Source organism: Hypomesus transpacificus, chromosome 9, assembly GCF_021917145.1.
Source record: "Hypomesus transpacificus isolate Combined female chromosome 9, fHypTra1, whole genome shotgun sequence".
NCBI classification, from domain to species: domain Eukaryota; kingdom Metazoa; phylum Chordata; class Actinopteri; order Osmeriformes; family Osmeridae; genus Hypomesus; species Hypomesus transpacificus.
In genome coordinates, this window is record NC_061068.1 from 4,867,945 (window position 1) to 4,890,272 (window position 22,328).

Consider the following 22,328-nt stretch of genomic DNA (forward strand, 5'->3'; position numbering starts at 1 on the left):
CATAAAAACACTGGGCTGGTTCTAAAAGGCAGGGTTATGGGATGGATTATTTGGTAGGCTAATTGGAGTCCTTTTCATGAGCACTTATGTTATTTGAAATTCTGGACTTTATACAGCAAATGTTTTTATTCATGAGGTTACAAATGGGTTGCAACATTTAAATATGCATGCATTGCTCAACAGTGACAGGGCAAAACAGATGCGCTGTAGGTAATGAGAGGGTAAACACTGCATGCATTCTCTGATGAAGGTGGACATCTTACATGTCCCGAATGGGGACAGAAAAAATACGGCGAGCCTGTCCACCTGCTTCCTGCCTTGTCAACGGCAAAATACACCACCCATCTCCTCCTCCTTTCCCCCTCTCCCTCCTCACTCCTCTCCGTGGCAGAGAGAGGCATCCTTGATCCAGCCTAATTGTGATGATCAAACCTGCGCTGGGTTGACACGGAGTGGCGGCTTGACAAACGCAATCATCCGGATGGCCGGGGTTGAAGTGGCCGTGGTTGGCAGCTTCCCCTGCTCCTCAGCTGGGCCCCACTGCTGGCCCTGAGGTTAGGCAGGCACCAGTCCTCTCCAAGTGTGTGTTGGGCAAGGGGGGGGGGTTTGCCGGTGGTAGTAGTGGTGGCAGTAGTGGGGTTGACGTGCGGGTTGGGAGGTCAAGGGCGGGGTTTGAGGGAGGGGCAGTTAGGGGGACAGAGACTGCGAATTATCTAAAAGGGTTTTGAAGAGCACGATCTGGAGCTCTTCCAAATGACTAGCTTTGCATTATGTATTCTAATGGAGAAGAGCCTGAGGTGGATTAGCTACGGACACCACATTCCCCGTCACGCCCCGAGCTCATGGCTCAGACCCCGGTTAGCCTTGGCAACTGCCGACAACAACAACCCCTGCCCCTCAGTTCCCCGACCCCCATTACCCCTCAGACACCTGGGTCCCAACCCAGCTTCTCAAGTTCAGCATGGATTACCAGCTAACCCCTAGCTCAATGAGAGAGGAGGCGAGGAGGTGACCCCCTCCATCTCTTAACAGCGCGTGAATTTGGAGCCATATGATGATGTGATTTGGGCCATCTATTGAGAACATGCTGAGTGGCTCCTCAGATAATTGCTGGGTAGAAAATCCCAATAAATGGTTAACTGTCATCCTCAATAATTGGATAATAAGTAATTGTGTGCTGCCTTTTACAAAATGATATCCCGCCGTTGTAGGGTATTCTGTTTTGATTTAGGGGGGTTTCCATGGTAGTGTCTTTTTTATTTCAAGGCATGCACGTTTAAAATATGTAATCCTTTCTTTACAATTTTCTCCTGATTTTCTTCAAAACATTTTTCCTCATATTTTCTGAATTCACAAAGAATTTGATTTACATGATTCATGTCATAATTTTTCTGAAATATTAGCTTTGAACCTAATCCGTTTTCACATTCTCCTCATCACTCCTTTTCTCCTGTCCTGTCACCTCTGGTTAAGTGCATGCCCAGCCATGTCTTTGTCTGCCTATGTAGAGGGAGTAGCTCTCTGTTCTCCTAGATTAAACATAACATAACATGTCACACACTAAAGTGAACCAACACTGACCTTAAGGGATCTCTGCTCGGCCCCTTTCATTGACTGAAGCATAAGTGCAATGCCACCTTTTGAATGGGTTTGTCCATGTCAACATAATCATAGATTTCACTGCACTTCACCAGGCCCTTACCTTCAAAATCAAGCTTTGGGCACATACCTTTGCTATTGTAATAGCTCTAAACACAAAGGACTGTCATAAGGGAGTAAGTCTGCGAATGCTGATGCTATAATGCTGAGATTTGCTGCTCTGTAGAGAACTCCTGTGGTTTTTAGTCCTTGGTTTGTACTTTTAGTCGATACATTTAGTGAGGTATTGATTCTGCTTCAGCAGTTGTCTTTTATCCTCTGTGTGAAGCTTGCCAGTGCAGTAAGTTTTAATTTTATTTGAATTGATTGACTGAGAGTACAGCAAGTGTGTATATATTGTGTTCCACTTTCAATTTATGGTGATATTGATTGCATCTAGATCAAAAGCACATGACTCTACGTGCCTAGTAGCTACTGCTCGGACAATTAGCATCACATTATAATTATGACTCCTGTTTTGAAAACAAGGTCCTTAATCAGGGAGTCAGGTGGCTGAGCGGTTAGGGAATCGAACTTTTAGGGAATCGGGCTAGTAATCTGAAGGTCACCAGTTCGATTCCTGGCTGCGCAAAATGACGTTGTGACCTTGGGCAAGGCACTTCACCCTACTTGCCTTGTCCCTGTACTTACTGTAAATCGCTCTGGATAAGAGCGTCTGCTAAATGACTAAATGTAAATGTGATAAACTTCACAACATCAACTTCTACGGTAACTTCTGTTGTGTCAATGGGACACAGCTATAGAAGAAAAAATACATTAATCCTGAGTTCTTCACTTCCATCTTTTTACCCATGCGTTCCAAGGCCAACGGGAATGCTCATCTTATAGAGGCACCTGTATGATCTCATTATAAAGGGGACAGATTTGTGTGAACAAGGTGGCTCCATAGACATCATTAGCAGTACTGGCTAAGCACAGCAGTAGTGGACATTTCCCAGCAGGGTCAGTTCGTGTCAGAGGGATTAGCACCGGACATCCCAGATTGAGTCTTCCTGTCTAACAATGAACCGATGATTTAATTCCACAAGAATAGAGCTTAGACCAGTCAGGGTGTGATGGAGAAAATGACTTATTTATTTTGTCTAGTTCATTATCTATTCATTACCTATTTGTTTGTTTGTAATGACATTTGTACCTGTTTATTAAATTAACAAAATAAACCTTTATTTATTTAATTATTTTACATTTAGGTGGAATTTATTGATATTGGCTGGTCATGTAATGCAGATCGTTTGGAGGTCAGAGGCTCCATCTCTCCTCCTGTTAGAGAGGGTGGATGCTACAGGGGCGGGCGAGGAGAGGACAGGGGGTCCCCTTCAGCTCCTGAGCCTCGAGCTCTCAGGGTGGGCAAGCGAGCGACAGACAGGTCCTGAGTGGAGGTCACTCTCTGGAGACTGACAGACAGTGATGTGATTTCAGCGGGGCACAGCTCCCTCCCCTAACATGGTTCCTACCACTCGTCCTATACCCACAGACCTTAAAGCCACAAAGCACCTTCTGCCACCCGTGTCCTTGAATAGCCATGGCAGATCCAAGATCCAGTCTCTCCAACATCTACTGTGTATGTCTGTGTGTGTGTTTGTGTGTGTGTGTGATAGTCATGACCCTGTTTATATCACACTTAACACAGTTTTTTTTTTACAGTAAATGTTTGGAAAGGTCTTAACAAGCCAGTTGAATTCATATTTATGTTAAACATTGTGTACAAGGAACGTGTGTAAGAGTGGTGGCGATTTCTCCTTCTATTTCAATAATAAGTTTGTATTTTACTCACACCATACCGTTTTTCTCTAGAACTGGAGATGTGACTTGAATGGTTGTCTGCAACACATATTTGATTCATAAAGCTTTGTAGAAAAAAAAGCATGTTTATATACAGCTTCTTTCCATGGATGTAATATGCTGTGTTATATGTCACCTCAGTAACCACTGAATATTTGGAGCAATACTAGGAACAATATTAGGCCTGTTGCAAACTGCCCTATTGGACATTCAGAAGTGTACAGAACACCATGTAGTTTAGAGCTACTGGCTGATTCCATCTTTTCAACACCCTTTTCCATGAATAGCCCCAAGGACTGCGCCCGATGCTCATTAACTTTCCTCTTGGCATTTCAGACTGCTCATCGTGGGCTCTTTGTGCCAAGAGCCTGTGCTTTCCTAACGAGGGTCGCAACCAGCCCGCGCGCTACTCCAGCAGCGAGAGAAATCGCCTTCCAAAATGATGGCGAGGGACTGTTTAATTAGAATTTCATTTGGGCTAAACGGGGGGAAACTGATGTAGTTAACATTTGGTGGATTTAATTGGTCCCTTTCTCGCCCCTTCAAGCCCTTGAAAACCGCTGAAGCTAACCCGTTAATCTTCCATTTATAATCAATTGAATTGGCCAAACAAAAGTCTGGGTCTTCTTTTCTTCCTGTCTCAGGCAGGTCTTTTGTCGCTTATAAATGCCTCGATTTCGGGGGATCCTGCGTCGTGTAGATGTACTCGATTGTTGACAGTTGATTAATGCGCTCTTGTCCCCATAATCTCTCGCTGCGTTACATGTGCGCCCAGTAATGAGCTCCGTTGTCAATTAACATGTTTCTAGAAGCGAAGCTGGTTGCTCAGATGTTTGAGAGGTAAGTGCAGAGAAAAGGGCAACGCGTTGCCTTTAGGTTGTTTACTACCCAGGCTTTGGAACAGACGGACACTTTTGCGCAGAGACACTGTTCCCGAAACAAACATATCCATTGAGAATTTTCCAATGATAGCCCCCCACACTGGATGAATAATTATTTTAGCACAATAAACAATAGGCAGGGAAAACAAACATAACGTTGAGCACAGTCCGTAGACGAGACGTAGACCAGACATTTACCAGTGCGTAAAAACGTGTAGCCTATAAACGTTCTGGGTTGAACAGTAAATCCATTTGAGGTTTTTAGGAATCGATTGGCTCAGATGGAAAGTGATAGCAACTTCATTAGACCATTGCCTGGTAGGCTATTTAATCGAAATGAATTAGTGTCTTGCGAACCTACGACTTCGTTTTTGAAGTGTGCCAGTGCCACTAAACTTTACGGGTTATCTGAAGGCATATGGAAATATGTGCAGTTAGTCATAGACTACTAAAAAATATATTTTAACATCACCATACTTCGTTGGCTTGGATTAACAACAACATGACAAATTCAAATTTGTGGTTATTAGTGTGGATGAAAATGACAGACAATTGGAATGTGAGAGTAGCCTTCCCATAATTGATACAAAAGATATACGTGAAGTTTCTAATTTCCTAGTATAAAAAGAAGGATTTTGAAAAGTCTACCATCTCCTTTTCACTTGAGTAGCTTGAGTGTGGATAGTGCATACACAGTAGATGAGAGAGGTGAGCGGGCCACTCAACTGGAAATATTAGCCTTCTAACCGGTCAGAGCTTGGCGGGTAGGCTAATTACTAATTGCGTCGTAATTGGTAGACCAAGATTTGGGAGCACGCGCCCATCTCTCATCAGAATGTCTGTTAGCGTGCAAGGATAATATTGTTCCTGGAGCCGTGGGCGGAATACGTTCTGCTATATTAAGACTGCCCAGATGAGGAGAGTGGAAACTGATGTGGCCGAATGCGCTATTATCCATATTCTAATGAACACGGCTTCATGCGCCAAAACTGCCCCTCGAGGGTGTTTAAATGATTAATGTAATTCTCCTTCAAGAGTCCATGTTACATCTAATAATTTGTGCCATTATAGATATCAAGTGCACGAGTTGAAATGCGTATGTCAGAAGTAACAGAACCTTTTAAGAACTTCACACGTCATTGTTGCACAAGCCGCAGCCTATATTTATATTAAAATAGAGTTGTATTTAGTACAGGCCATAGGCTACATAAATTAATAAATGTTTGGAAATCGAATCCAATGCCATGGCATACATATTCTGTGATCGAATTTCATATTCTAGAGTAATGACGCCAAAGATAAAACACTGTTAAATATCATTTTATTTTTCATAGCCTATTATTTACAATTCCGTTTTCACGCGTTAACAATGGCAATAGCGAAATATGCTTGACATTATATGTGGCAAGTATGGCTGTAGCCTACTCATTTTTAGATTCAATGTGGATAATTCAACACTTTGTCATTGTTAAAAAATTACAAGCATCGACGCATCGATCTCAATATGCTTAAAATCTTTAAACAAGTAGGCCTTGTCTTTCCCGCTCAATTGTTTTGAGTTTTCATTCTTTTGATATGCCAAATAACGATGATCTATGTTTCATCGTGACAAAATGTAAACAAACAAACAAAAATAAACAGTTTTTACACTGGTGCAAACTCACAATAAAACAATCCCTTTAAGTGTATTATGATAAATTGCCCATCCCATGGAAAACAAATACTGGCTCAGCTTTGGAGTGCCCTGGATGATTCGTTTGTTGCAGATAAACACGAAGAGTTATTATCATGCAGCTTTCGTATGTGTTTTTTCAAGTCAAAGTTCCTGCAAAAGCCTTTTCCGCAAGTCCCACACGTGAAGGGCTTCTTGTCGTTATGCGTGTGCATGTGGAAGGTCAGATTGTATATTTGATGGAAGGCCTTGTTGCATATGGAACATTTGTACTGCTTCTCTCCGCTGTGCGTAAGTTTGTGGTTCTTGTAATTTCCTGAAATTGAGAAGAATGAATGAATAAAAGTGAACATGAACAGATATAGACCAAAATGAAAACAAGGACAAAGGGAACACATTTTCCCCAAGGTCAGGAGTTCACAATTAAGTGAGTTGGCGCTTCATTCCCCAGCCTTCATTAATCAGAGCTTTGCATGTTGAAGTCAAAAAGTTGTCAAACTTTGTCAAAATCAAACGCAACCAAACAACTGAAAACTGTCGGATTGTAAACTCGGGAGAGGTCTGTCTATTGACCCATGGCAAATTTAAGAGTCTTGCAGGGAGAGTTAGTTAGTGTAAAGTGACATGTCCTATTTAGATTCAAGCGTAGAGGCCCCCTGTAACCACGTTTGATCAATAAGGTGGTATTTTACAATCCAAGACACAGAACATTCAATATCTATGAGCGGTAATGAATTGTCGAGTTCAAATATTTACTTTCACTTATAGCCAATGCACAGACCAAGGCTATTAGTGAACAATTGCCATATAATCTACTGATTTAATCGAAGGGTAGGCTAATTATACTCTGATGTGGCTTCGTTCTGATAAGAGAACGGATAAATTGATGGACTGAGGCTATTAATGCTTCTTCAGTGGTTTCATAGGCTAGATATAGAATAAAGCCTTGTGATATTAGTAGTAGACTAACACGGATTTTTACCTTTCTGGTGAAATCCTTTTCCACAGAATTCGCAGACGAAAGGTTTGTATCCGGCATGGATTCGTATGTGAGTGTTCAGTGTTGAGCTCCTGTTGAACGCCTTGCCACACTGGTTGCATTTATGAGGCTTTTCCTGTAACAAAATACATTTTCTCGTTTCACAATGTACCTCATAAAATATTTAGATTTGAATAATAATAATTGTAAGATAGGATAAGGACATTATCTTGTAAAATATGTCTCACCTGCGTGTGGATAATTTTGTGTCTGCACAGCGTGCTGGCCTGACGGAACCCTTTCCCGCACACTTTGCAAACGAAGGGCCTCGCGCCTGTGTGCACTGGCATGTGTCGAGTCAAATTATAATGAGCATTAAATACCTGCAGAAAGAAGAATATCATGTTTTCGTTAAGATATAAATACTGATGATTTCAAAGTTTTATATTTTTTATCATTTAATAGGCCTAATGTTGTCGAGGTGTAGCTTTATTGTGTTGTGCTATTTTGCACGATTAGTCCTAATTGTTTAATTTTAAGGTATATATAAAAAGAAATAGCGTGTAGCCAAATATTAGGATATACGATACATGATATTGCTTAGGCTACCTTTCCACAAACTTCGCACGTGAAGTTTTTCGGTTTCCCGTCGGTGGAGCTGTTGTTGAGCTTGCCGTGAGCTTTTACGCCGTTTTTCTCCGAGTTCAGGCTGTGGTTCTCCTTCACTATCTGGTCCAACTGACCAGGCAGATGCTCCTTGTGGGGATATTGTGGAGTGGGGAACTTCTCAACCGAAGCGCTGGCAAGTTTGGCGTTCTCTAGAAGTAAAAGTTTCTGGTGTGCTGAGAACGAAGCCTGAGCTTGCGAGTTGGCCAGGGCTGAGGAGAACAAGTGTCCTGATAACAGCTCAGACTGGTGGTATGCAGAGTCCAGGTAGTTGAAATAGTACAGTGACCCGTTAGTAGGCATAGCAACGGCTTGGTGGATGACTTGGGGCTTTATTACTCTAGTTCCTGGTATTATAGAGTGCTTCAAACCCGAGTCCCCTTTGCCACACATCCCACAATTAGCTTTGCACATTGCTGCAGGTGAACCGCATATCGTTCCTCTAAAATTAGCTTTCCAAAATTCGGAGTAGTTCATCAGCGCCTTGGCTTGAAGGTCGTAGCTAAAAGGTTGAAGTGGGATCATACAAGGTATAGGTGAGCAGAGGCTTAGCATCTTTTTGCCCTCGGCAATCTCCAATCCTCGTCGGTCATCCAAACTCCCTTTCGGTTCCGAGGTCTTGGACATGATCCGGTCAATGGAAAAAGCCAACGCCTTTGGCGCGGTGGACGCTCCGTTCCTGCCGCTGTCAAGTCGTGGGCAAGACATCATGGTTTCCAAAGGAAGAGAACTTGCCATTTTGTAAACCTAGCTTGGTGTGAGCAGCAGCCGACCAGCCGACTTGTCCTCGGCTCCTGAGTTCCAGAAAAGACAGGACACACACATCAGTTTAATAAGCACCTTGGTATTACAATGTCACTCATTTGCATTCAAATGGCCATTCCCGGAACAATAGCATCCAGGGGTACCAGATTAATGCTCATTAACTAGTATACACAAAATTAACAGGACATTACAGAGCTCGTTAGAGAGAAGAAAAAGAAAAAAAACACCGAGTTAATTTCTATTCAGTAGCCTAGCCTACCTCGGAAAATCTGATAGTAAACTTAACGTCAGAGTCAATGTTAAAGTTTACCTTATTGTAAAAGCGACGGTAGATGTGTTCGTGGATAGCAGCGTGACTGCTCTGTCACATTTTGAAAGCGGACGTCCTCATCAGTGCTGGATCACTGTCTATTGCATTTAGCTGACATCACATGGACTAGCTCGTATCAGAGTGACATAGAAACGCCATCATAAGCCCTGTCCCTTCTCCCACCGCCCACTTATATACGACCACGGGGTGGTATGCATGACAGTTATTACGGATTATTATTTATGTCTCCAAATCCAGTGCCTCTTGTCACCAGTCGCTTTGATAGCCTAGAAAAACAATATTTCACTAAATCCAAATTCAGCGTAGCCTGCGGATTTATAAAAATAATTGTCTGGGCAATTGGATAATTTATTGGACAATTTAACAACATGACATGATATTCACAATAACATAAAGAGAATAATATAAATATAAAAACTCGTGTTTTTTATAGGTTTGGCTATTATTTATTAGGCCTACTTCTACTGATAAAATATTTGTAGCTTAAATGTTTAAGTTTTAGAAAAGGCAGCCTAGTCGCAAAAATACATGCGAACAAATTACAAATATCCTACATGTAATATTATAAACCTGCTTCCACCAGTTTGTCCTTAAACTACACTTATAATTTAACGACCAAGATTCATATTCAGATTGTTTAACCTGGATTACAAAAATGATTTTCGTTTCTCCGTTTGAGGAGACTCAATTTTTATTGAAAGTTCTTAATCCTTGAAGATGGAATAGCTTTTCCATGCTGGTTTATACTTACTATTTGTATAATTGAGAAGGTCCAATTTCCACCTGTTTAAGGAGCAGATTGCAAGAGCAGAACCTCCCTCGGATCCTATTAAACGTTTTTCCTCCTTCACCTATTCAGAAGAACCAATTTTCCTGAGCGATTCAGAGCTCAGCTCGGGGGGAAAAAAACAGCTCTTTCACTTTTAACCACTAAAGCACTGCATGGAACCTGGTTTTGTGTTTTTCCGAAATAAAGGGAAGGATTAAAAGGGGAAAGAAAAGACTTAGCTTGGCCAGAGGTAGGCCTATAGCGAGAAATGAAAAGAGCTCTTTTTAAATCAGCATAGAAAGTTTGTTGGAATCCAGAGTTTTGTGTGCTTGCAACAATGACCAGTCACCCTCTCCTCTTTTTTCATAAGGACCAGCTTGAATTCATTTGTTTGCAGACGATTTCACCTGAGACGCACAACAAATTATATTTAAAAAAAAGATTTCAAGAGAACTTTACGAGTTCAAACACACAATAAAAGCGCTTCTTCAAAACGTTTTTCTTTATTACATCGTTTGTTTGTATTGCTTTTAACCACCCCATTATAACGTTTTCTTTGCTTCCCCCAGGGAATGCAAGAAATGAAGTGAACCGTAGACATAAGTTTATTTTCATGTCCTCTCGATTATTACGTTAAATACACCAATGGCGTTGGTCTTTTAGGCAGCAATCATATTGGAAAGAGTGTTTTGTGTGCTTTGTTGTATCTGGAAAATGTTGAGTCTTTTAAAAAAATTCGACATCCATGAAACGTGCTGATTTTAAATGTGTATATAGGCTATATAGGCATTGCCAAATAAAGAAAAGTTAACATGAGAAAACCTTAATGTGTAACTTGTCTTAAATCCCGTTACACCTGCAACTCGGCTCGGAAGGATTTAAACGAGTTCCACTAATTCCACTCATATGTAAATGATGTAACTACAATTTGAGTTTATTCAAGCACAATTACCGGCTCGTCCACACAATAAACATTGAACCTATTTCTGTGACCTCGGCTTCAAGTCGGCTAACACGTTCAGCAATTAGCTCGGGCATCGACTTAAAGGTCTTGCTCTTGTCTCGAGCTCGTTTACAAAGCTTTCACAGACTGCTAGATGTAGATCGCATGCCAGCTAGAGACGTTGAATTCTAATAGATTATTTTGGTTGATTTGTACAATTATAGTGTAGTTGAAAGATTCTACATTTTACATTTTTTTTCAATCAGAATGTATCACTTGAAAGAACTTCGCCTAATGGTCAATCAAACATAACTTCGCTTCACAGGTAATGCCGACTCTACAGGAGCCCGAGTTTCCTGGCTGACCTGCCTTTCAGAATTGGTCACTGACATCACAAATGATTGTACAGAGAGTTTGTCAGTTCGGCTCAATAGCTGCACATTGTTTGTGTGCAGCAGTGCAATTGATGAGTGGTCAGTGGCTTTTTAAAACTGGGTCTGTAATGAAGGGTTGCCAAGCTTTTCCTCCTACCTCTGTTGCTATAAGAAGGCACATTTTCGTTGCAGGTCAAACCACACAACATCGCCTCTGTATGTGCTGAGTTGCTATTTGTGAACATGAACTCCAAGGTTCAGGGTGTAAACACTCTAATGATGGCATCATGATGAACCTCCACACACCTCCACTCCACGTGTTGCACACACCTTACTTATGACACGTATGTCTTGCAACATGCCAGACTTTACACTCATCCTCTGCATCACCCTCCATCTTTAATGTTTTAACGTGTTGGTAATGAAAATAATTGATCTAATATGTCCATGCATATGTTCTGAGAATACCTCTAGTGACAGGTCTATCGACAACTCCTATATCTGTCATTGGTATTTCGAGAAAAATATTGAAATGATTTGTGGACTGACAGCATATTCTACTGCTGGCAAAGTCGGTTAACAATAATGAATGATTGTAAAATGCATACGTGTACACTTTATACAGCATGTAAATAATGTGCACTGTAATTAATGGCAGCAGGTTATTAAGTCAATGTCATGTGGCCTAATGCAGTGAAATTCTAAGATTATCACTTTTTGCTGGGATGTAGGAGTCTTCTCTAGTAAATTGTGTAACCTTTATTGTTTTATATTTATCTGAGAAGTCAGTTTGACAAGGCACATACTGGGAACCTAAGGACCAACTGTTTATCCTTTATTGAGTTCTTCAGTTGCTCAGCCAGTAGTGCCCTAACCCTAACCATAGATGGGAAGTAATGAATAACAGAAACTGTTGCCGTGTTGTTATTAAAATGTTGTTAGACTGTTATTATGTTGTTATTACACTGTTACTACACTGTTATTATGCTGTTAGTACACTGTGGTTACAGTGTTATTACACTGTTATACATTTGTTATACACTGTTGTTACACTGTTGTTACACTGTTATTACACAATCATTACATTGTGATTATACTATTGTTACACTGTTGCACAGTAGTTACTTATGTATATGTCAAAGCCCATACTTCTTTACTTTAACTTGAGTTAAAAGGTGTAGTCAGTACTTTTACAATACCATTTTTACCAGAGTTTTTTTTAAACATGAGTATCTGTTCTTGCACTTGAGTAAAGGATGTGCGCACTTTTGCCCTCTCTGACCCTAAAAAACAAAGATTGTGGGGAAAAAACTCTGCAAAAAAAAACTGTGGAAAACTTTGCTAAAGAAATGCCAACAAAGAGGAAAACATGGTCTGTCAAAGCGATGTGGCATTCCTCTGCCATGGACTGCAGCATTGGCATTTTAATGTATTCCTGAGTGAGTCCTTTTGTCAGCCAGTGTTTGTGTCCTGAAGCCCTCCTGAGTTTTCTCAGTCTGTCAGATCTCCTGGCCCTCACCTGCCCCTCAGTACAGCCCACTCTGCCATGTGGCTTGTCTGTTTGCCTCTCTTCACCTACAGAACACTCAGGCACATGCACAGACGGGCACACTGGCATGCACAGAGGCAGGCGAGGTCAGCACACACAAACACCTGTGTCACTGTCTATAGGTCACAAGGAGGTTCAGTTCAGAAAATGCGTGCACAGCTTGCTCACAACTCAATCCGCAATTTCATTGGCAGCCTTTTAGCACACATTTATCTGCCCCCACCTTGTTCGCCTCACACTCTCTTTGAAGCATCAACTGGGGCACTTTACTCTGGGCCTTTTTAAGTCCCCCCAACTATTTCCCCTCCATGTATTTTTCTGACCCCTTACCCAAGTGCCGAGGTTCTTCATACAGTTGCTCCTGAACAGGCCATTTGTATAGAAAGTGTGAAGCCTTTGATGCTCTCAGAGCAGGGCCGCTGAATGGCAGCACAGGACAATAGTGAGGAGGTCTGAGAAAGAACTGAACATACAGGCCACCTGGGAGGCTGTGGGGCTGCTAATAGCTACCAGCCACTCTGCACAGACCCAGTCTGATCCGAGACTAAGACTAAGGTCCTCACAACCACATCCTAAACATGACAAGTCAACAGGATTGACTTGAAGAGTAGAGATGCAGACCAGGACCAGACCTCGTTTCGGTTCATATTAAGAATGACCAGGTTGAAGTATTCGTCCCTTTTGGTCCGGCTGTGAGTCACAGAGGAGGAGGTTGGGCCAGGCCTGAGGCTTCCAGGGACAGTCCCCAGCACAGAGGATGGGTCTGGTGCTGGTTTGCTTTATAAATTTTACGCATGAGCATTTAGCACTGGAGGCTAGACTAATGGACAGGTGTTTTGAAATGAGTCAAAAAAAAATGTAAATCTGTTGTGTTTAGTGATAAAGAAATTCAGGTTCAAGGCATTTACGTGTGTGCATGTTGATGTGCTTGTGTGCGGTTATGCTTAATGGTCTGGCTTTGGTGGGAAGTGGCTTTTAGATTCACTTACAGTTAAAAAGCGTTAACCGCATTTATGTCATTTTAGTTTGGTCATAATTTCCCCTCATTCACAGACTTCTATACAATTGTTTAAATTGTGTGCATTCTGTGATGCATATCATATTTGCTGAAAAGAGCTATGCTAAATAGAATTTGCGATCTATGAGAGATTAAGTCCTAACCTTGACATCATAACAATAGCAGGATCTTGATTCCTAGTTTCTGACTCTGATACTGTTGATCCCCATATGGGATTTACTGTATGAAAATCAGACAGGACAAACTGTGATTTTCATCCATCTGTAATACAACGTCCTAATGTCTTGACTGAACATTGTGTGAGATTGCTTTAAACTGTAAGCTACTCTTTTCATGGAAAAGATCTAAAATTAATCAGTGGGCTTGTTGTCCCTTCTTAAGGCTCAGATAAGAGGGTTGTGGTGGGGCACAAAAACATAAGAGGCTTTGAGACAGCCATTATTAAACGGATATGACATTTACCTGCTCTCACAAATGACTGGCAATCCCAACACTTCATACACGCAAAGCAACAAACAAAAATAGCCGATTCACCCACCAAAACTCGAGCCGACCTCTAGCAACCCCACTACATTTGGTAATATATGGTCTCATGAATACATATCATGACTTTCTTTAAATAAAGGGGTAAACCAAATGTTTGTATAACAGTTGTTATTTTTCTCATCATTCCATTTTCCTGTTGTCATCATGTTCAAATATCCTGGCAGAAGAGGCATGCTGGGTTCGATATGGGAGAACAACTTGCTCTATACACTCTTTTTATCACCAGACTCCCCACTGCACTTCTAGTCTCCACTAGTGTTGAGACTTGGGCCAGTTCTTGCTGTGATGGTCAATTGGAGAATCTTATATTTGGATACCAATATCTATCCCACATCGCAGCCTGATTGAGGCTTAAAAACCAAAGCAGCTCAGATCGTGCCTGCGTAAATCTCCAGGCCCATTAATCCGTCTCGGTGTCCTCTCTCGCACAAAATTGTTGCATTGTGACTGGATTTATGAGGAAATTAAATGTATGATATCCCGAGGCAGCTCACATGGTAGATTGGATGTGGAAATACAGCGTTCTTGTCATTGCTGTTGATTATTGCTATATCAGGGTGAGCGCAGCCTGCTGTAGAAACGCACAATTAGGTCAGCGTGCTGCTCTAGGTCAGTGTCTCACAGAGCGGTGCATTACAACGAAGGGCCTCTCTCGTTTGTCTCTCTCTGCCCTGTGCCCCCTAAGGAGGGAAAGGAAATAGTGTGGTGAGTTTAACTAGAATAACTGCAGGGATGAGAAGTCTTTCATTACTGAAGACCTCTTGTCTTTCATTCCTTAAATTCTGCCCAAGTAGCTAAGAAGAACATGTCAGAGGACCGACTCCGTTTTCAGATAGCATGGCACATTCTCCTCCATGGCACCTTCTCCTCCATGGCACAATTCTTCACTGGAATGCGGTCATTGTCGCATGAGGAGCATTTATCATACTTATCGGAAATGCTGGTATGTTATCATTTGGAGCAAGCAAACATAGATACATTATGTGAGACCAGTTTACTTACATTTATTACTTCTTTTGGGGGAAGGCACAGGAACTGTCACATTAGTGGAGGAAGGACCTCTTCTTAGTCCTGTACTCAAGTGAATTAGACTGAATATTGAACAGAAAAACTTGTTACATCAATTGACACTTAAACTAACAGTATGCAAATGTAAGTCATCCCCTGGGATACTGAGTCACCACACATAGTACTGAGGAATGCCTGTCATTGAAATACAGTTGAATTGTTTTGTATTGGTTTTGAGTCAGCTCAATCCCTCCAAGCAGGCCCTAAATCTTGTTTTTCTCCAAAGAAGGATTTGTTTTTCTGACTTCTATGAAATAATTAAACTATCGCATCATCTTTTAATTTGTGACTTTATTATATTTAATCCCCCTGACTCAGTTTATATCTGTCATCTTGAGTCTGATTTGTTTTTTTGAAATCTTTTGAGAATAATTCTAATCATGTTGAGGAGATCTGGCTAAGGGCTGCTCTGCATAGCATCTTGGGCAATTCTTCCAATCTCCTTCTGGGCTGTAATATAAACTCTAAAGATGAGAAATGGCCTAATCCAGGGCACTAATCTCTGACTCGCTTTCTTAAGAAACTGCTCTGGTTAGAGGGGTGGGAAGGGGGTGGGGGGGTTAAAAGGAGCATGCACATAAATATGTAGTTTGCCATTAGTACCAGATATTTGACATCTTACAACACTGTGCAGATAGAGGACACCCCCGCCTCTTGTTATTGACCTCACGTCACTGACGATGTTTGTTCAAGATCCATTTAGACCTGATTTGTTTTTACATAATACAATATTGACATATTTCTAATTTACAGACAATAACAAAAACAACATTTGTTTTTGCATGTTTATACAGTCAACTTTATTTTGATTCTATTGGGCACAGCTCATCCTTGTAAGGCAGAAGCAATATGAGTCCACCGGTAACTCTACACACAGAACAACATTTCTGAGAAGAACATTTGGGAGAGGAAGTCAGTGTGTACCTGGGACATGCAGTAATTGCACACAGGGCAATGTACAGCTTGAGTATTTACAAACAACAACTACATAGCATTTTTCCACAATCCATTACAAAAAGGTGAAAACATATTAGATATGAGTCAAACTATAGGTTACATACAGAAGTCTCTTTCACTTTTTGTGTGGTTGGTATACATTGTGCTGTAAGTGCTACATAACAAAAAAAGAACATCATTTTTTACATTTGATGTAAAAAAGAAAAGAAGGATTAAAATACAAGATAAAGTATAACAATAAATCTACTGGAATATATTGCATCTCAAATAACAACTTATTAAAAAATATGGTCAAATGTTTGGCCAGTGAGGGAAAATGTAATAGGAGTATTGAATCAAATAAAAGAAAAAAATGTCTACCTTGATTATTCTAGTGAAGAGGGACATTAGGCAGTATTTCAACATAGATACAATTATGTTGTCAGTGGTTTGTTCCCATTAGGCAATAGACATTCACCTTTTGACGGATAGACAGTAATTCTCTTTTCCTCACAATGATGTTCTCTTACTGTACAGTAAACATTAAAAGAAGCACCTAGAAAGGTTAGCGTCATACAGAGGACACCGAGCATTACTCATAATCATGGTCATTGACAATGCAAACAAAACTGTTCTCCATATTGCTTAAGAACATTCAGAAATATCGAAGTTATAAATACCAACAATTTATATCGCTTTATTCTAGATATATTTTTCCCACAATTTTAAGACTAACAGCATGGAGAATCTTTTTTTATTTATATATTTTTTAACCATTTCCTCCTGTACTGGTGTTTTAGCTCTGACAGAGACAGCTAACGGACTTAGAGTGATGTAATGGACGGTTGGGACATGCATCGTTTCTCAGGTTTTCACAGACCCCCAGTGTCTGATGTGAGAATCCCCATTCCCTTGATGTTGGTCTAGTTGTTGTCATCCTCCTCATCGCTGTCCTTCATGGAGATGCCCTGCATGCCTCCCTCCCTCACGGACGCAGTGGCCTCCTCCAGGGTGAGCCTGCTCCTCACCGTGTCGTACATCTTGCTGTTCAGAGTGGAGTCTGGCACCCCCTGTAGCCGGAAGTCACGGTACTTTTTCTACAACAGCCAGAGAGCAGGCGTAAAGGTTAAAACTGATTCCAAACTGGTGATGGAACTTGTTCCCCCGAGGCAAGTGTTAAAATGTATTTCATCAAGAAATAAACCGCTGACCGACGCAGTAAGCATCTCCTGCTCTGCATGGGCATCGACTGTGTGACAGTGTAGCTTGAATGGGATTTGAACAGAGACGTGCTGTCTGCGTCATGCAGGCTAACGTAAATGGGAACATGAGACACGTCCACTACAGGACGCGTTAGGCCCGATGTCTTTGTACAGGAAGTGTCCCTCTCCATAGTAGCTGATGGTGGGACGATGTCTCTAGCTCCTCTGGTGTCCTCTATTTTTTTGATGAGCAGGAAGATGAGACGCACCCTGAGAGGACCCGATACCGCTCACACACTACCAAACTAACACTGCAATATTAACACTGGCTCAGTGTCTGCCTGGCAGAGCTGTGCTCCGCAGCCCGCCAACCCAACGCAGGTCACGGCTGCCTTCCTTTTAGGTCATGGCTCACAGTCAGGGAGAAAAGATTCGAATGAAGACCGTTTTCAGAGAGCAGCTTGGTTGTCGAGTTTGAGCTTGTCTGTATTATACCCACTGATAAACCGCAAAACGGATGTTGGGTGTGTTTAGGGTGTGGCTTGCAGGTACATGTGGAGGTCCTTGCCTTTGAGACTGTGTGCTGTGGTGATGGGGCATGTGTTCAGGGTACTTCTCACCTTGACTACTCTGATGAGGATCTTGAGCTGGTAGACGTGGAGCTGAAGATCCATGCGGTCAGTGAGCCAGGTCCCCAGCAGGTTCATGGTGCTGGTGTACCATTGCTGGAACACACAAACACAGTGCTCTCCAGCTAGGCACACAGTCACAGGACACACACACACACAATACACACTTACACACACGCACACACACACACATCAACACCAGTCCCACTGACAAAGCCATTCCGAAAAATAAGAGAATCAGTCATACCCAACATTTTGTTGCTTGATTCTGGTGATTAAATGATATGAGAAAATGAAAGACTTCTTGTAAAATGTCAGTTAATCATTTTGTGTTCTCAGAGAGAACCTGTGTGTTCTGCCAAGGAACATATTGTTGGCACCCTGAACCACAATCAGACCTAATAATAACATTCTCTCATTCATCTCTATAGCTCTCTCCTTTTCTGTCTTCATACATCTCCAGCATTCCCCTTCTCTTTCAAAATGTCCCCCTCTCTCTCTCTCTCTCTCTCTCTCTCTCTCCCTCTCTCCCTCTCTCCCTCTCTCCCTCTCTGTGTCTTTCTCTGAGGGCAGGGAACTGGAGTCCTTCATTGCTAGCTACAGTTGCAGCAGCTAGCCACAAGGCTTGAGATGTTTGTCTGTGAGGCCAGTTGGATTTCCCGTCTAATTGATTGGTAATGATCAGAGCAGGCTGATACTAATCAGATGAGACTGCCACTCAACGGTCAGAGCAGGGGAGAGAGAAGGGAGAGGAGAGATAGGGGAGAAGGAGGGGGGGAGAGACTATCTGGGGGTGACCCCTGAGTTTGATTGATTAAACTAGATTGAACTTGCATCACATGTTGATGTCATAAGTATATTTTCATAAATATTATATATGTCAATGTTATCTAATTTACTAATTCTAGAGCGCAATATTTCAGTTTGATCTCAGTTTCCCTCAGAGAACCTAGATGACAGAGACAATGACTCCGGCAGTTCAAATCTAATGGACATCATCTAATGGGGTTGTTCCCGGTCAGAACTTCTATGGTGGACAGGGCCTAGTTATTCACCCGTACAGCATTTTAGCAGGGTAAGAGTACCACGCTAAGCTCTCCGGGGTGAATCACCGTGGTGACCTGGTGTGAGTAGCTCCGTATCTGCTGCTCTGTGCCTGTGAAGGCCAACGCCACGGCAGCAGGGCTGTGATCTCGCCCCGGGCACGACCCCCCACCGGGAGGCCAGGCCTGGAGGGACGAGCTGCTGTCTCTCTCCCTGCCTTTCCCTCTCTCTCTCTGAACCTTTCCCTCTCTCTCCCTGCCTTTCCCTCTCTCTCCCTGCCTTTCCCTCTCTCTCCCTGCCTTTCCCTCTCTCTCTCTGAACCTTTCCCTCTCTCTCCCTGCCTTTCCCTCTCTCTCTCTGAACCTTTCCCTCTCTCTCCCTGCCTTTCCCTCTCTCTCCCTGCCTTTCCCTCTCTCTCTCTGAACCTTTCCCTCTCTCTCTCTGAACCTTTCCCTCTCTCTCTCTGAACCTTTCCCTCTCTCTCCCTGCCTTTCCCTCTCTCTCTCTGAACCTTTCCCTCTCTCTCCCTGCCTTTCCCTCTCTCTCTCTGAACCTTTCCCTCCGAATGGTCTCCTGTGCCTCTCCACTCGTTATCCTCTCATGCTGACGACACAACCTTTGACCCCCCCCCCCCCCCCTTCGCACAACGACCCTACCATCAAGCTTGACCTACCTACCTTCATCTGCCGAGGCACACGGCCACACGGACATCTTCCCGCCTCTCTCCTTCACTGCTTGATTCCCTCCGAACCCCTAAAAGCCAGCTCTCTCGCTAAAGAGCACGATATCCTCACAATGTTTCGTTCGGACGAGAAGTGAAGCGTGGTGAAATGCTTGCGTCTATCCGCAGGGAACTTAGAGGCTGACTTGGTTGCCAGGCTTGTCAAATGAACAGTGATGGCACTCAGGCTTTGTTCCTCTGTAGGAAGACTAAAGCCTCTCTCTGAACAGACGAACACACCCCAGCTCTCTTTTTTAGGCTAGATCGGGATCAGCAGGGGACTAGCACTTGCCGACAGCCAAAACAAGCGTAATGTGGCTCTGAATAAATAATGCCATAACCCGACAGGGATCAAATCTGTGACATTCTAACGAGTTCCATCTGATAAGGGTCCGGATGGTTCAGGAGGATTTGGGGGGGAGGGGGGGGGGGGGGGGGGGGGGGGTCGGAGGGGTGGATGGAGGGGAGGGGTTTACATCCAATGCTTGTAAGTAAGTGTGGAGGTAGGGACTGTAAATATATGTAGGGGGAGGGGGGGGGAGGGGGGATTTCAACACACGTACACCGCACACCCACCCACATCCATCCTCCAACCTCCACTGAAACACACACCAACAGGGCACCGACACACACACACCCACCGGCACGCACACATGAACATCTGCAGGTCCCATCCCCCTTGGAGTGAGAGCTGGGAGGCAGAACGACCTCCTGCCCTCCCAACACCATTCCCCCTACACCCCCCACCTCCCCCCACTGCCACACACAACACCCCGCCTTGAACCCCGTGTTCACACCCATATCTGACATGTTACAGGAAGCCATAACGCCTGGCAGGGGGGCAACCAACAGAATTCAGTGCAAAATCTACATTCCCTTCCCATCCTGACAACAGCACATATACACAGCCCCCTGTTCCCTATACAACATGTATACTATACTACATTTACAATGGCATGGCTTAATAAGACAAAAAACACACACTAACACCAGACGTACTCCCACAAGCAGACGCGACGACAGAGGCACGCACGCACACACGCACTGATTGAAAATGACACACCGGGGGAAACACACACACATCTACACTTACACACTTACGCACTCTAAACCATGCTTCCTCTTTGGGTCCACCTGACGTGTGTGTGTGTGCCCCTCTTCTACAAGACGGGGCCAGAGGGCTGGGAAGGGGTCGGCTTAGGGCCTTTGTGTTGTCTCTAAAAAGCATGGAGAAGCAGGAATGCAGGAGGAGAGGCGGTCCTCTCCATGGGGGGTACAGGGGGATTACAAGCAACCTGTGACTCTGCCTCTTTCTGCCTTTGCTGCTGCTAATGTCTACGTGTGTGTGTGTTTGTGACAGACTGAGAACTTATGTGTTCCCATGCAAGCTTTTGTTCCTGTGTATTTATTGAGGTATCTCAGAATGAGTCGTCGGAAATGTTTCATCTTTTTCAAAGTCTGGTCACTTCCACGGTTTTCTCTGGTTTTGTGTCTGTGTCTCTCAAAAGTGTGTTTTGGTGAATGCGTGTTCATTTCATTGCTATGTTAGGGCCGTGTAGCATGCGTGTGAGAGCTCTCCGCAGACTGGGGCTGGTTGTTGCAGGGTGCCGAGTGTGCTGTAGATGTCATGCTGGGACCCAGCTGTGTCTGCAATTAGCGGGAGGCATGGAATGATGATTGTTGCTGCGGCGATGCTAATGCAAAGTGACAGGCTTACTTCCAAAGGATAGAGAAGGCCGCTGTGTCTCACCGAGCCATAATGCACCACTTTTCCTTTTTAATACTCTCTCTCTTTTACTCACACACATGCCTGCGCACAAGCACACACACAACAACATAAAATATGACTGTTACACACTGCACACATCCCCCCCAAGACACACTCCACACCCAACACACACCCCACACCCAACACACGCCCCACACCCAACACACATTCCACACACACGCAAAAACATGTTGCCAGTGAAGCCCCCACAAAATGAAAAACAAAACAATCCTCAAAAATCCATTAAGGACTGGTAGGCCGATCGAAACCTCAACCTTTCTCCTGCACTCCCAGCCAGGGTGTCTGCACGGCTTTGTTAGTGCTTTAAAAAGAGCTGTCCGCACTGCTCTCTAGCCCCAGAGAGTGCAGGCCTCACTCTGGCAGCCAGGGCAGCTAAATTAGGCCCCCCAGCGGGCGGCTGAGGAGAGGACCCGAGGGTTGAGAAGTCTTTAAATCTGACTACAAGACATTATGCACTTACGACAAAGGGGCCGGCTAATCCTACCTGCTTGCTTTTCACCGCTACCGCTGGCCTATTATTGTGTGCTTTATAGCTCATGAGAGGAGGCCCATTGATGACGGAACTCAATTACCATAGTAACTCACACCGGTGACCCTCGGGCCCCCCCCCCCCACCTCCCCCCCCCCCCCCCCTTCCCCTGAGCTGGGAGCTGCTGTGCTGACCCCCAGAGGCAGCTCCTTTGACAGGAAACTGATGGGCAGAACCGCGGCCCTGCCACGCTGCGCCGGGCTCTTTAGCAGCAACACCACCACGGACCCCTCCATCCAGCCAACTCTCCGTCCGGCACTCTCTCTTTCTGTCAACAAGCTTTTCTACTCTTTGAAAAAAGAAAAAAAAAACATGTGTAGGGTGTTGGGGGTGGGGAGTTGTGAATAGCAGAATTGAAATAAAGTTTCGGTCTCAGCAAGCTTATGGACTTCAAACTGTTTTGATTGTGTCACTGGTACAAAGACGAGCCCCGGATGACGATTCACACGCCTCAGCGCAGCCAGGAGAGGAACAAA

The 22,328-nt window shown here is 43.6% G+C and overlaps 2 protein-coding genes across 2 annotated transcripts in view; both read right to left on the minus strand.

Moving 5' to 3' along the window:
• Window positions 1-6,050: 6,050 nt before the first annotated feature.
• On the minus strand, window positions 6,051-8,767 carry fezf2 (FEZ family zinc finger 2). The gene is made up of 5 exons (XM_047026009.1): window positions 8,715-8,767; window positions 7,583-8,433; window positions 7,222-7,356; window positions 6,977-7,109; window positions 6,051-6,310 (listed from the first exon to the last, which is right to left on the minus strand). Exons 2-5 carry the CDS (start codon window positions 8,375-8,377, stop codon window positions 6,051-6,053), a joined length of 1,323 nt encoding a protein of 440 aa, XP_046881965.1. The 5' UTR covers window positions 8,378-8,433; window positions 8,715-8,767.
• Window positions 8,768-15,837: 7,070 nt separating this feature from the next.
• The window catches only part of cadpsa (Ca2+-dependent activator protein for secretion a), a 79,762-nt gene continuing 73,271 nt past the window's right edge, over window positions 15,838-22,328 (minus strand). Inside the window, exons 29-30 of the mRNA XM_047025997.1 lie at window positions 17,761-17,865; window positions 15,838-17,035 (exon numbers count right to left, since the gene is read on the minus strand). Coding sequence (XP_046881953.1) covers window positions 16,862-17,035; window positions 17,761-17,865 — 279 coding nt within the window. The 3' untranslated portion in view covers window positions 15,838-16,861. The remainder of the gene's footprint in view (window positions 17,036-17,760; window positions 17,866-22,328) is intronic.

Coding starts and splice junctions, on each gene's coding strand:
- fezf2 (XM_047026009.1), bottom strand. CDS start 8,377: ATGGCAAGTTCTCTTCCTTTGGAAACCATGATGTCTTGCCCACGACTT. Junction 7,357..7,582: donor CGTGCGAAGTTTGTGGAAAG/GTAGCCTAAGCA, acceptor TTCTTTCTGCAG/GTATTTAATGCTCATTATAA. Junction 7,110..7,221: donor ACAAAATTATCCACACGCAG/GTGAGACATATT, acceptor ATTTTGTTACAG/GAAAAGCCTCATAAATGCAA.